The sequence below is a fragment of the Sardina pilchardus genome, chromosome 11 (assembly GCF_963854185.1).
Source record: "Sardina pilchardus chromosome 11, fSarPil1.1, whole genome shotgun sequence".
Lineage (NCBI taxonomy): Eukaryota > Metazoa > Chordata > Actinopteri > Clupeiformes > Clupeidae > Sardina > Sardina pilchardus.
The window spans coordinates 735,001-750,000 of record NC_085004.1 but is presented as its reverse complement, the minus strand read 5'-3'; the positions used below and the strand labels follow the sequence as shown (position 1 = coordinate 750,000).

The 15,000-nt window shown below is 46.0% G+C and overlaps 2 protein-coding genes across 4 annotated transcripts in view; both read right to left on the bottom strand.

Moving 5' to 3' along the window:
• Nucleotides 1–6,167, bottom strand: part of rapgef2b (Rap guanine nucleotide exchange factor 2b) — a 110,504-nt gene extending 104,337 nt beyond the window's left edge. For both annotated transcript variants that reach the window (XM_062549171.1, XM_062549172.1), the window contains exon 1: nucleotides 5,538–6,167. In XM_062549171.1, coding sequence (XP_062405155.1) covers nucleotides 5,538–5,606 — 69 coding nt within the window. In that variant the 5' untranslated portion in view covers nucleotides 5,607–6,167. The remainder of the gene's footprint in view (nucleotides 1–5,537) is intronic.
• atp6v0e1 (ATPase H+ transporting V0 subunit e1) overlaps nucleotides 1–15,000 on the bottom strand; it is a 67,335-nt gene that overhangs the window by 49,857 nt on the left and 2,478 nt on the right. The window contains exons 3-4 of one of the 2 annotated variants that reach the window (XR_009940577.1): nucleotides 14,091–14,191; nucleotides 12,397–12,463 (exon numbers count right to left, since the gene is read on the bottom strand). Coding sequence is in view for 1 of the 2 variants with exons in the window: in XM_062549174.1 (XP_062405158.1) it covers nucleotides 14,098–14,191 (94 nt within the window). In the remaining variant the exon portion in view is untranslated. Of the gene's footprint in view, nucleotides 1–12,138; nucleotides 12,464–14,090; nucleotides 14,192–15,000 lie in introns of those variants that run through there. The other variant, XM_062549174.1, reaches the window with a different exon arrangement.

The following is a 15,000-nucleotide window of genomic DNA, read 5'->3' as shown; positions in this document are numbered from 1 at the left end:
CATGTTCTTAGTCGATCGTCGGGAGAATTAACGATCAACTAGCGATAAATCATTAATATTTTCATATTAAAATTCAAATATTTATTAACTTTCTACAAACTTAAAATGCAATGAAAATACAAAAGTCTTGTAGCAATGAAATTCATTTCACTGTTTGGCAACAATTAAACATTTTACCAGCCAGGGGCAATAGTTGACGCCATTCTCCTGGGTTTCCGTTTTGATTGAAACATAGCGGTGCAACTTGCTTCAGTTTCAATCAAGCATCAACTCGACGTTAGCATAGAGGAGCTGCCATGTTTTTACACATATACATTTTTGGGCCCTTTTTGCCTTTCTTCATGCAGGATGGTGGAGAGGGACAGGAAGAGAGTGGGAGAGAGAGATGGACAGGAAGAGAGTGGGAGAGAGAGATGGGGTGGGGTGGGGAATGGCCGCAGGTGGGAGTTGAACCTGTGTCCCTGTGGACCGTACTCGGAGCCCTACTGGACATGACACGTAGCCTGGCACGCCCTCCCAGTGACGTAACACCTTCGGCTTTTCTTGTCGCTGGTCTGGTCAACTGCTAATCGGGAAGGATTTCTGAGTTCTCGAAAACTGCGGAACTGCCCCCTTTTGGTCGAGAACCAATCAACTTTGAGCAGCCCCAACTGCTCTGGGTAGAGGCCATGGAGGTATTATAAGAACTGGAGAAAGTGAACAAGTCCCGCCCCAATTCATTTCAATGGGAATGCTAGGCTAGTGAAAATTGCCAAAATTGAACGATTTTTTCAGGCTTCAACATGGCGTTTCAAGGGGCTTGTTTCCGGTGCCGTTTTACTTAGCCAATGAAGTGCCAGGTTATTGATTGACGTAAGGTACAGAAGGAGAGCTCTTACCCACGCTAAGCTCGTGCATGAGCTGAGAGTGGAACAGCCACCAATCAGCATGAGGAAAACGCAGGGAAAACGGCACCGGACACGATGTATTTCTGGAAAATGGCGACGAGGAAGTGCCTTGCTAATCGGCGAAGCTCATCAGCCAAATCCTGACCCCCTGGTAGAGGCGTGTTCAAGGCAGAGGAAAGAGTGTTGTTATTGGTTTAAACTCGGCAAACCGCTTTCTGACATCGACCAGTAGCAAATCGAGGCACTTAAAGGAGGCGGGTTAACCAGCGCTTGGAGAAACCGTGTTAGCACAGGCTCTTGGTCAGACTAAAGTCTCGCAGAGCCTTTGAAAGTCGATGGTAATCAGGCTACATGACACGAGCGCTGTAGCCTGCTGCGCCACTGCACCCTCCAAGGAGCTGCGATGGTATTCTTGAACACAATACTTAAGGGCTGCCATGTTACCCAATAGGCTCCTTACGGACGGCATATCCATCTCCATGGACTTGTAGTTCCCTTGGGGCATTTTCTCTGCTTGTTGTGCAGCGCAGCTCCCAAGCTAACGTCGAGTTGATGCTAGATAGAAACTGAAAACAAGATGTTATGGCCGTGTTGTACTTATACACAATGTTGTAGTGTTTGCAGTGAACTAAGACACTTTGAAAATCAAAATGGTCCCACGCCACACTTCACCATGAACTCTTCATGATTACTTTTGAAATCAAAACGGAATCTCGCAGGTAACTGAGAATGCCATCAAACATTGCCCCAGTAAAATGTTTAATTGTTGCCACTCAGTAAAATTAATTCAATTGCTTCAAGACTCACACTACACAACGCAACCTCCAATGGTTTAATCGATACAAATGTATGTTATCTACGGAATTCTTAATGATCAATCCTCGATCGTCGATTATTTCTGCCCATCTCTAGTTGTGTGTGTGGGGGGATACTGACAGTCAGAGGGACATGACGACTGGACTGCAGGTAGAGTTTAAAGGTCAGTTGCCATGACGACTAGACTGCAGGTAAAGTTTAAAGGTCAGTTGCCATGACGACGGGACTGCAGGTAGCTACATGATGAAGAGATCATGTGATCACATGTGGGGATTTCACTACAAGCACATCAGTGTCCTTCATCATCACCATCATCATCATCACACTCATAGCTAGCAGTGTCCTCCTTCATCATCACCATCATCATCATCACACTCATATCTAGCAGTGTGTATAGTATAGTAGTCCTTAACCTTCATCGCCATCATCATCATCACCATCGTCATCATCATCATCATCACACTCATATCTAGCAGTGTGTATAGTATAGTAGTCCTTAGCCTTCATCATCACCATCATCATCATCACACTCATATCTAGCAGTGTGTATAGTATAGTAGTCCTTCATCATCATCACCATCATCATCATCACCATCGTCATCATCATCATCATCACACTCATATCTAGCAGTGTGTATAGTAGCCTAGTCTTTATAGTAGTCCTTCATCATCACCATCATCATCATCACACTCATATCTAGCAGTGTGTATAGTAGTCTTTATAGCAGTCCTTCATCACCATCATCATCATCATCACACTCATATCTAGCAGTGTGTATAGTATAGCAGTCCTTCATCACCATCATCATCATCATCATCACACTCATATCTAGCAGTGTGTATAGTAGTCTTTATAGCAGTCCTTCATCATCACCATCATCATCATCACACTCATATCTAGCAGTGTGTATAGTATAGTAGTCCTTAGCCTTCATCATCGCCATCATCATCATCATCACACTCATATCTAGCAGTGTGTATAGTAGTCTTTATAGCAGTCCTTCATCATCATCATCATCATCATCATCACACTCATATCTAGCAGTGTGTATAGTATAGTAGTCCTTAGCCTTCATCATCACCATCATCATCATCATCATCACACTCATATCTAGCAGTGTGTATAGTATAGTAGTCCTTAGCCTTCATCACCATCATCATCATCACACTCATATCTAGCAGTGTGTATAGTAGTCTTTATAGCAGTCCTTCATCATCACCATCACCATCATCACCATCATCACCATCATCACCAGCATATCCATCCATATCTATCTATGTATCCATATCTATCTAATTCAGCTGGGATATTGCTGAGTCCACTTCCTGGAGTCTGTGTTTAGGCTGGAACAGCGCCACCAGCTGGCTGCTAAAAAGCTCCATAAGAGTGCACTGCGCTAGCTGGCTAGCCTGGAGCTAGTCACAGCAGAATGGAGACGCTAGCTGGCTAGCCTGGAGCTAATCACAGCAGAACGGAGACGCTAGCTGGCTAGCCTGGAGCTAATCACAGCAGAACGGAGGCGCTAGCTGGCTAGCCTGGAGCTAATCACAGCAGAACGGAGACGCTAGCTGGCTAGCCTGGAGCTAATCACAGCAGAACGGAGACGCTAGCTGGCTAGCCTGGAGCTAATCACAGCAGAACGGAGACGCTAGCCGGCTAGCCTGGAGCTAATCACAGCGGAACGGAGATGCCTCTTCGCCGCCAGCTGCTGCTGTGACCGTCAGCCTGACCCTCGAGCCCTCGCGCACGCCGGCTTATTAAAGAGAAACCAGAGCGCACAATATTCCATAATCCCTGAAAATATCAGATTAAACGTGTCCCAGCGCTGCGCTAATCCTGCCGCTGTCTCGGCGTGAGGGGGTTCCGCTGGGCCAACTGTGTCACAGAGACCCGTAGCCTGGCTATCACCACACCACACTCAATATTTAACACTGAACAGTAGTCTGGGGAGATGACTACACTCAATCTTAACACTGAACATTAGTCTGGGGAGGCTACACTAAATCTGTTAACACTGAACATTAGTCTGGGGAGACCAGACTACACTAAATCTGTTAACACTGAACAGTAGTCTGGGTCAAGTCAAGTCAAGTTTATTCATATAGCACATTTCATACACAGGTGTCATCCAATGTGCTTTACATAAACAAAAACCAAACAGTGAAGCAGATAAAGCATAGATGGGCAAGCATATTAACACTGAACATTAGTCTGGGGAGACTGTAGCCTGGCTATCACCAGAACACACTCAATATTAACACTGAATATTAGTCTGGGGAGACCAGACTACACTCAATATTAACACTGAACATTAGTCTGGGGAGACCAGACTACACTCAATCTGTTAACACTGAACATTAGTCTGGGGAGACTGTAGCCTGGCTATCACCAGAATACACTCAATATTGAACACTGAACATTAGTCTGGGGAGACCAGACTACACTCAATCTGTTAACACTGAACATTAGTCTGGGGAGTCTGCACTGCATTTCTACTGCACAACAGGCGTGCTCAGTGGGCAAAGATCAAATGACTGTACACTGGGATAGTCCTTTAACCAATCAGACCAACGATCCAGGTGCACCTCTTGGATAAGCTAGCTTGTGATTGGACCCAGCAACTGTGGACAGGATGCAGGAGAGATAGATGTGCAGGGTTCCAGCCTGAGCTGATTAGTACGCAGCCTAGGGCCACATAGCACACACACACACACACACACACACACACACACACACACACACACACACACACACACACACACACACACACACACACACACACACACACAGCTGATCATCTCTACATCGCATGGTCCTTTGTGTGATGTCCACATTTTCAGCACTTTCAGAGCTCTTGACTGCTGTTTTCATAACGGGCTGCGAGAACACAGCGAGCCATTGTTCACCGAATGACAGCCCCGGGAGGCTCGCGATACCGCCTGTGTGTGTGATCGCCTACGACAGCGTCGCGTCACCAGAATCGCCCCCAGTGCTGTTAATTGGTATCGATCCCCGCCGCCTATTGTTGTCAGAACCTGCGATTAATCGCACGCTAGAGGTCAATACTGATGGCTAGTGGCACACTTGTGTCCGGGTGAAAGCGTTAGGATTCATGGCAATTACCCCGTAAACACGCGCATGACGCCGGTGGACCAACGTGCGCTTTTGCAGAATAACGGCCCTGCGCCAGCGTCCCCGGTGACAGACAACAGCCGGTGGCAATGTGTGTGTGTGTCGATGACACTGATGGCACATAACAAGGCAGACTTCATAGCTAAGAGCTGAAGTCACAAAGATATACTTGTTTTATACACCATCATGCGGGCCAGGTTAGCCTACTACCGTGGCTTGATAATAAGTCCGGCTAACGCTAACGGTATCTTTCTGAGAGGTTAGCCTACCTACCGGGGGACTGATTTCGTCATCTTCCAGTTATTCATGGAGAGGACGGACAACGGATGCTACCGAATAATTATAGTATTTGTTCAGTATACAAAATGAATGTGCAAGTAGAAAACTGACTGCAAGCACCTAACAATGGTGGCTTACAAAACCTTGATCATATGTCTCAAGTTCTCTGGGATGTTTAGCGAGGAGCGTTCTCAGGCGCAGATTATCATTAGGCTGCAAGGATTTAGCGCGCATGCAACCGTCTCGCCTGCGGAGCTGCAGCGATCAGCGGTGCTACAGATAGAGGACACTTAGCTCGTGTCGTTCAAATCTTACAGGCAAATTGTGCTATTTGAGGTAGACCAGCATAGCCTGCTAGTCCGGGCCGCTTATTAGGCCTGTGTGCTTTAGCCTAATTAAAAGGGTAACGTTAGTGTACTGACCTGTTGCGTCCTCTCCGCCGGGTTCATCATCACCGCCTGCCGAAAGCGGTTATCCACGTAAGACGCCATTGTGTAGGAAAACAGCAACACCAGTGAAAACTTAAATCCAACCGTTTAACTCCCAATTCTCTACACCGTTTTCAGCGAACGACACAGTGTTTAGGTAACTGCGCGACTACTTCAGTGGCCCATGGGTCGAGGCTTAGCTCCGTCCCCAGGCCACAGGGTGAGCCGCGGGGTTGCTTTGCGCCGCCGCTCCGAGCCCGCAGGATGTGGCGGTTTCCTCTCGCCAACGCCTGCCTGGAGTCGGGCTGAGCGGATCCTCCTCGGTGCCGACGGGGTGATTAGGTTTCTCTGCTCGGCGCGTTTCTGGAGAAATCGTCCCTTTATTTAAGCGGTGTCGGGGGAGGAAAAGGCATTCTTCAGCAGTCTGCCCTTTCTTTGGCTATACTCGTTCCAAATCCCCCTTTGTACAGGAAGAAAGTATGCGCATATTCCCGCAAGAGTCCATTTTCGACGATGGTATTTTCTGTCGCGAGTCAGTGTCAGCATTTATTTATCAGACATTTTGAAGGTTTTTAAAAGTGACGAGAAATCCGCCGTAACGGGGCTGTGTTGTTCGCCACCATGGTGACTGGTGTGCTGACAGAAGAGGAGGTCGGCTTATGGGCGAGTCCATTCAGTCTGAAATAAAGGACTCGCCGAACAATGAGCTGGACGCGTTGGCCTGTGTCGCCCCCCACCGAGGGAAAGAGGAACTACAAGTCAAGATTCAGCAACCTCATCATATTACTAGACTGCATAGCCTATCAAATCTCAGTGGCGGCAAAACATGGAGAGAAACCATCAAAATGGCAAATCGCTGGATATGGTCCTTGATATTATCCTGTTAATTATATGTAGTCTATAAGTGCACTACACTATATTGCCAAAAGTATTGGGTTACGGTTACCTGCCTTGACGTGCATATGAACGGATGTTCCACCTTTTGTGGAATTAAGCTCATTTTCCACCTCCCCTGGAACAAAACAATTGTTTTTACTTTTCTCCCATTCATCCAGGCCTCTTCCTGTTCCAACATGACTGTGCACAAAGCAAGGTCCATAAAGACATGGATGACAGAGTTTGGTGTAGATGAACTTGACTGGCCTGCACAGAGTCCTGACCCCAACCTAATAGAACACCTTTGGGATGAATGAGAGCGGAGACTGAGTGCCAGTCTCCTCGTCCAACATCAGTGTGTGTGTGTGTGTGTGTGTGTGTGTAACTGAGTGCCAGTCTCCTCGTCCAACATCAGTGTGTGGCCTCACAAATGCACTTCTGGAAGAATGGTCAAAAAGTCCCATGAACACACACACCCCTAAACCCTGTGTCTCAGAAGAGCTAAAGTTGTTATAGCTGCAAAGGACGTCAAAATAAACCCTCTGGATAAAGAATGGGATGTCACTTAAGTTCATACGTGAGTCAAGGCAGGTGACCCAATACTTTAGGCAATATAGAGTATAATAATAGCATATGACTTTACTCATAAACGGTTATATTTAATGTCATGCTCATTGTTGTCATTGTAAGTGGCTGCATCAGCTAAGAATCATAATCATGAACATAAACATGCAAAACTGTGAGTCAGCATGTAGTTTGGCCCCTACAGATCAGCAGGTAGTTTGGCCCCTTTAGATTAGCAGGTAGTTTGGCCCCTAGATCAGCAGGTAGTTTGGCCCCTACAGATCAGCAGGTAGTTTGGCCCCTACAGATCAGCAGGTAGTTTGGCCCCTATAGATCAGCAGGTAGTTTGGCCCCTAGATTAGCAGGTAGTTTGGCCCCTATAGATCAGCAGGTAGTTTGGCCCCTATAGATCAGCAGGTAGTGTGGCCCCTATAGATCAGCAGGTAGTTTGGCCCCTAGATTAGCAGGTAGTTTGGCCCCTATAGATCAGCAGGTAGTTTGGCCCCTATAGATCAGCAGGTAGTTTGGCCCCTATAGATCAGCAGGTAGTTTGGCCCCTATAGATCAGCAGGTAGTTTGGCCCCTAGATTAGCAGGTAGTTTGGCCCCTATAGATCAGCAGGTAGTTTGGCCCCTATAGATCAGCAGGTAGTTTGGCCCCTATAGATTAGCAGATCTAATAGATTGCAGGTAGTTTTGACGGCAGCACCCTGTGAGGTCCCATTCCTGCTGCAGAGTTCTGAACAGGGCCAGTGTAACGGATGCAGAGTTCTGAACAGGGCCAGTGTAACGGATGCCAGCTAGTTAGCTGTGCTTGTCGAACCTGAGTAAACCTCACTCCCCGACGCCTCAAGAGCGCTGCTGGCATGAAAGCTAGTAGCCTGGGCTTTTAGCTGGATTGTTAGCGCGCTCGACTCCTGATCCGAGGTGCTACTGTCTCGCGGGTTCGAGTCCGGGCGTGTGCAGGGCTGGACGGCGGTGGTTCCACACAACGCAGGTTACACCAGCGGGCGCCAGCTCAGTCTGAGCGTTCAGGATTTAGACCTGAGGGGTGACATCGGGATCCAGCGAATATGTCTGTGCGCAATTTTTCACGCGTGCATGCAAAAAAATCTCTCTACAGGTACAACATTTATTTGCATGTGCATTATTATTATTATTATAACATCATTATTTTATTTATCTGAACAACTTTATTACTCAGTAACAGACAGTAAAAACATTAACAATAAACATGGAGCGTTCACATTAAACATGGCGCATGTGACAGGTTAGTAGTCCAACATGCAGCACCAACACACAACAGAGCACACATACAGTATACTGATGTACAATAATAGAAACTAGAGAAGCACTCAGAGAGCGCAGACCTCTACTAAACACCTCCTGGATCCAGACGGTGATCCGGATCACTCCCAAAATTCACTTGTTTCTTCCATGGGTCATTTCAGGCCTTTCCTGAAAATGTAATCAAAATCTATCCCTAACTTTTTGAGTTATCTTGCTAACAATCAGACAAACAAACAAACCCCAAATGAAAACATAACCTCCTTGGCGGAGGTAATACATTTAAGGTAATAAAATACAAAAACAGAAAAAAATAGAATAAAAAAATAAAAGATAAAATATAAAATAAAGAGTTAAATGGAAGAAAAATGAAACCTGGCCAATAGGCAGCATCAGCGGAGCTGAACACATTAGCATTAGCTGAGCTAAACGCAGGTCAAGAGATGCAGTAGCCTACGTCACATTAGCATCAGCTGAGCTAAACGCAGGTCAAGAGGTGCAGTAGCCTACGACACATTAGCATTAGCTGAGCTAGCGCAGGTCAAGAGATGCAGTAGCCTACGACACATTAGCATTAGCTGAGCTAGCGCAGGTCAAGAGATGCAGTAGCCTACGACACATTAGCATTAGCTGAGCTAGCGCAGGTCAAGAGGTGCAGTAGCCTACGACACATTAGCATTAGCTGAGCTAGCGCAGGTCAAGAGGTGCAGTAGCCTACGACACATTAGCATTAGCGGAGCTAGCGCAGGTCAAGAGATGCAGTAGCCTACGACACATTAGCATTAGCGGAGCTAGCGCAGGTCAAGAGGTGCAGTAGCCTACGACACATTAGCATTAGCGGAGCTAGCGCAGGTCAAGAGGTGCAGTAGCCTACGACACATTAGCATTAGCGGAGCTAGCGCAGGTCAAGAGGTGCAGTAGCCTACGACACATTAGCATTAGCGGAGCTAGCGCAGGTCAAGAGGTGCAGTAGCCTACGTCTGGGCAGTGGAGCTAAACGCAGGTCAAGAGGTGCAGTAGCCTACGTCTGGGCAGTGGGTCTTAAACGCTGGGCATGGCGTGATGTGCTTAGGGCCACTCTTAGTCCTCAGTGACCTTGAGCAGAGTAGGGAGTTTACAAACCTGTCCTGAACTCTGCTTCTGCTTCCTGTCCTGATCTCTGCTTCCTGTCCTGAACTCTGCTTCTGCTTTCTGTCCTGAACTCTGCGCTGCATTCAGATTGCTGAAGGTCGGCCTCCTTTGTTGCTTTAAAGGGGCTCTAGGAGATGGTTCATGGTTTCTAAGCTAAAACATTTTTTTCAAGGTTTTTATTTATTTATTATTATTACAGTATAAGAAATAGGACAGTCGTTTTTGAACTTTGTTTAACAGTACAACATGAATGTGAAATTCTATATAAAATAATACCACCCCCAATCTCACTAACACTAACTGTTATAAACAAACATTAACTGAGAAACCAAATTAAGTTAATTTAATTGAAACATTTAAACAATTGAATGCAACAATTTGAAACAAACTATTTGAAAATACGGTTATTATCGTTACTACAGTGACCTTCTGTGGGGAATGGGGATTTATTCACTTGGAACTTGGTGGGCATGTAGCCCTGTAGACTTTTACGGAAAAAAATAGTTTCGTCCCCGGGGTCCACCCCACCCCCGCGCTGGCCCCCCCAAACCCAAAAACTACAGTTTTTCCTAAATAACTACCTGAACCGTGGCACCGAGGATGATGAAATGTTTATGGTATGTAGGTCTCAAGAGCCCGCATCAACTTAGCTTATAACCAGTCATTTGTGATTTGCATCCCCATGGTAAAAAATTAAAATGCAATATTATGGTGCTGTGTCCACCAAACACGTTTTTTACGCTGAGAGCGCCCTCAAGCCTCAACCTTCTTTTCTCGGCGCTTTGAGAAGTGTTTATTGTTGCTAAGTTACTAAAACCAGAGACGGTTTATAACGGTATAAAAACGCATTTGGTGGACACAGCACCTATAGCTTCACGAGTGTATTTGGTCACGAGAAGATGAAACAAAGCAAGAGGCCAAAAGGTTATCTGAAGATAGAAAGGTTTCCATGACAACACCCAAAATTCTTTGCAAGGTGGATTGATGTCACGCCATAGACCTGCCCCCTTGGCTCTGGCCTAGGTGGTGGCTTAAGGACTCTATAGCGCCCCCTTGTGTCACAGCCCTGATTGGTTTGCCAAGAGGTCAGCAGCTCCAGCCTCAGATTTTGCTCGAAGTGGTTTAATGTTCTGCAGAATGCACATTCACTCTACTGCTCCGTGGTGCATCGGTGTATAGACTTCAGGCTGTGTCACTTTGAGGTGTTGACAACTCTACCTTCGTCTCGACATGTTTCCTTGGATCAAGGCTTTTCCCAGAGTGCTAATTTGGTCTTAAAGCAAACTGGTTGGTGCAGTTTCTCCACCACAGCAGTTGATTCCACTGTTGCAAAGCCTGCTTGTTGTCAGTTCAATCACTGTTTATATTGATGTGGGATGCTGGTTAATTTATTTTCACCTGATCTACTTCATAGGAGCTTATAGTTTGTAACAAAATAGTTTTTGATATATTTGTGCACACCTCTGCATTAGTAGGCCTATAAGTATAATTACTAGCTTAAGTACAATTATTATCCATACCTGTGTGTGTGTGTGTGTGTGTGTGTGTGTGTGTGTGTTGGGGGGGGGGGGGGGTGTCAATTTTGTTCTGCCTCTTTTTTTTTCAAAGTTCACAAGCTCATTGCTCGAGAAGTAGAATTTGTAGGAGGCTCAAATTTTGCAGGCTGGTGCATAAATAGACATAGTATTCATTCAAATCACCACAAGTAGTCTGGATGATCCTGCATGGTCATAGCAGTCCCTCAAAGTTGATCAAAATTTTATTGGAGTTCTTGGCTGGGCTCTGTTTAGGCTTACAGAAGACATATTTTTACTCAACATAGGCTCTTGATTTTATTTCCTTATTGAGATCAGTAGAAATACAATGAAGAGAAAAGAAATTCCATCAGGGACTGAACAGCAGACCTCACAAGTTTGACATACTTTTGGATGTCATGTTCACAGCACCCGAACACCTTGTGGGAATATACAAAGATTTTTTTTTTCTTTAATCTTTATTACCTCTTCTTTTTAAAAACACCAATTTGACTTGTTTTATGCAAATGTTCCTTTTTCATTTTCCACCCTAAACATGGACAAAATGCACCATTGAGATCAATATGTTTTGTCCCCACCCGGCAATTTCAGTGATGCAGTGATTTTAGTGGCACCTAGTGGTTACTGTATACAAAACATATCTCTCAATAGATCTCAATGGTGCATTTTGCCCATGTTCAGGGTGGGAAATGAAAAAGAAAGATGCTAATTTAGGGCTTAGAGCTACATCAAATCCAACTGCTAGGTGACCTAGGCTAGGTTGCTGTCGTCAGCTAGCGTTAGCAAAATAATTAAAACCTACCAGCAAGAGCTGGACAAGCGTCATCTCTCAGTTTTCTTTTCTTTTCTTTCGTTTTTCAGTGCCAGATCCATATTGCCTCGTACTTCCTATTATGAATCACCATTCGAATTCAGCTTGAGTAAAGACTTATTATTATGGTAAAATTCAGGCAGAAGGATGCGCCAATTTGAAAAATTAAATTAATTTTGGGGCCCCCGCCAGGTACCTGGGGCCCTACGCGCTCACACACACACACACACACACACACACACACACACACACACACACACACACACACACACACACACACACACACACACACACACACACACACACACACACACACACACACACACACACACACACACACACACACACGTTCTATTGAGTCAATGGATGTAAGTGTTAATAATCCAGAAGATGGAGCTCCACTGCTGTGTTATTTCAAACGTGTTTAATTTAAAGACAGAGTAGCATAACTTAGCATACAGATAAACACATGTTTACGCACACACGCACACACACATACACACACACACACACATACACACACACACACACACACACACTCCACTTTCTATAACCACTTAGAAGGTTCACCAGTGTTGTTAAGGTGAGAAACTGGAATGCATTCAAGGCAATTCACACACACACACACACACACACACACACACACACAGTCTTCAGGGTCCGCCTCTCTTTCTAAGGAGTAGCTGTCCAGTCTGGCGTGGTCACCACCCCGTGGGTCTACAATAAACAATAAACAATAAACAATAACCAATAAACAAATAAACAAACACACACAGTTGTGGACAAAAAGGGAATGCGTGTGTGTGCGTGTGTGTTCACCTGAGGAGAGGGACAGCACGTCTAGGGCCAGTGTGTGTGTGTGTGTGTGTGTGTGTGTGTGTGTGTGTGAGTGAGTGTGTGTGTTCACCTCATGTCTAGGGCCAGTGTGTGTGAGTGAGTGTGTGTGTTCACCTCATGTCTAGGGCCAGTGTGTGTGTGTGTGTGTGTGTGTGTGTGAGTGAGTGTGTGTGTTCACCTCATGTCTAGGGCCAGTGTGTGTGTGTGTGTGTGTGTGAGTGAGTGTGTGTGTTCACCTCATGTCTAGGGCCAGTGTGTGTGTGTGTGTGTGTGTGTGTGTGTGTGTGTGTTCACCTGAGGAGAGGGGGCAGCATGTCTAGGGCCAGTGTGTGTGTGTGTGTGTGTGTGTGTGTGTAAGTTCACCTCATGTCTAGGGCCAGTGTGTGTGTGTGTGTGTTTGTGTGTGTGTGTGTGTGTGAGTGTGTGTGTGTGTGTGTGTTCACCTCATGTCTAGGGCCAGTGTGTGTGTGTGTGTGTGTGTGTGTGTGTGTGAGTGTGTGTGTGTGTGTTCACCTCATGTCTAGGGCCAGTGTGTGTGTGTGTGTGTGTGTGTGTGTGTGTGTGTGTGTGTGTGTGTGTGTGTGTTCACCTCATGTCTAGGGCCAGTGTGTGTGTGTGTGTGTGTGTGTGTGTGTGTGAGTGTGTGTGTGTTCACCTCATGTCTAGGGCCAGTGTGTGTGTGTGTGTGTGTGTGTGTGTGTTCACGTCATGTCTAGGGCCAGTGTGTGTGTGTGTGTGTGTGTGTGTGTGTGTTCACCTCATGTCTAGGGCCAGTGTGTGTGTGTGTGTGTGTGTGTGTATGTGTGTGTTCACCTCATGTCTAGGGCCAGTGTGTGTGTGTGTGTGTGTGTGTGTGTGTGTGTGTGTGTGTGTGTGTGTGTGTGTGTGTGTTCACCTCATGTCTAGGGCCAGTGTGTGTGTGTGTGTGTGTGTGTGTGTGTGTGTGTGTGTGTTCACCCCATGTCTAGGGCCAGTGTGTGTGTGTGTGTGTGTGTGTGTGTGTGTGTGTGTGTGTGTTCACCTCATGTCTAGGGCCAGTGTGTGTGTGTGTGTGTGTGTGTGTGAGTGTGTGTGTGTTCACCTCATGTCTAGGGCCAGTGTGTGTGTGTGTGTGTGTGTGTGTGTGTTCACGTCATGTCTAGGGCCAGTGTGTGTGTGTGTGTGTGTGTGTGTGTGTTCACCTCATGTCTAGGGCCAGTGTGTGTGTGTGTGTGTGTGTGTGTATGTGTGTGTTCACCTCATGTCTAGGGCCAGTGTGTGTGTGTGTGTGTGTGTGTGTGTGTGTGTGTGTGTGTGTGTGTGTGTGTGTGTGTGTGTGTGTTCACCTCATGTCTAGGGCCAGTGTGTGTGTGTGTGTGTGTGTGTGTGTGTGTGTGTGTGTGTGTGTGTTCACCTCATGTCTAGGGCCAGTGTGTGTGTGTGTGTGTGTGTGTTCACCCCATGTCTAGGGCCAGTGTGTGTGTGTGTGTGTGTGTGTGTGTGTGTGTGTGTGTGTGTGTGTGTTCACCTCATGTCTAGGGCCAGTGATACTGCAGGTACCAGATGACATCAGTTTTCAGCGCCGGGCCGAACAATGGATTCAGCTGAGACAGGATGGCAATGAGCCAGCTGCAACACACACACACACACACACACACACACACACACACACACACACACATACACACACACACCAAGTGGAGGGGAATGAGCCAACTGCAATACACACACGTGACCAGCAGAGGGTAGCACATTACAGACGTAAGGGTCATTCCACCTCAATTCAACGGATTTTAGAGAAACTTTCTGCTTGACCATCTCAGATTTGCCTCAAACCTTAACACCGAAGAGTAACCATTTCAACTGGGTTTAAGTTGGTTAATGTTAATGACATCTGAACTTTGTTGAACTTTGTTGCAGATTTAGATGAGGGTGTAAATGTGCCAAAAATCAGAAGGGGGGTACCATGTTCAAAAATGTTTGGATGTATTAGGTATATTAAGCTAATATTTTGGCTAAGTTAGTTTAAATGGTTACTCTTTAGGTGGTACAATTGTGAAGCAAATCTGTGATGGTCAAGCAGAAGGCATTTGTTGAACTGAGGCGGAATGACCCACGTCAGGCAACACACACATTTACGATCGCGTATTAGGACCATACATGAAGGAAAAATACTTTTTTGACATGACAAGATTAAATTCACCATGTCAACTTTAAAAAAAAAACTAAAAACTTTACGTTTTATGAGATTTTTATTTGTCTTTGAGTGTGTGTGTGTGTGTGTGTGTGTGTGTGTGTGTGTGTGTGTGTGTGTGTGTGTGTGTGTAGCCCTAATACTCCGTCGTACATTTCACATGGGATTTCTGCATGCCTTCAGGATATTTCCGTCTGGATGAAAGATCGGTGCCTTCAGCTTAACCTCTCTAAAACTGAGCTTT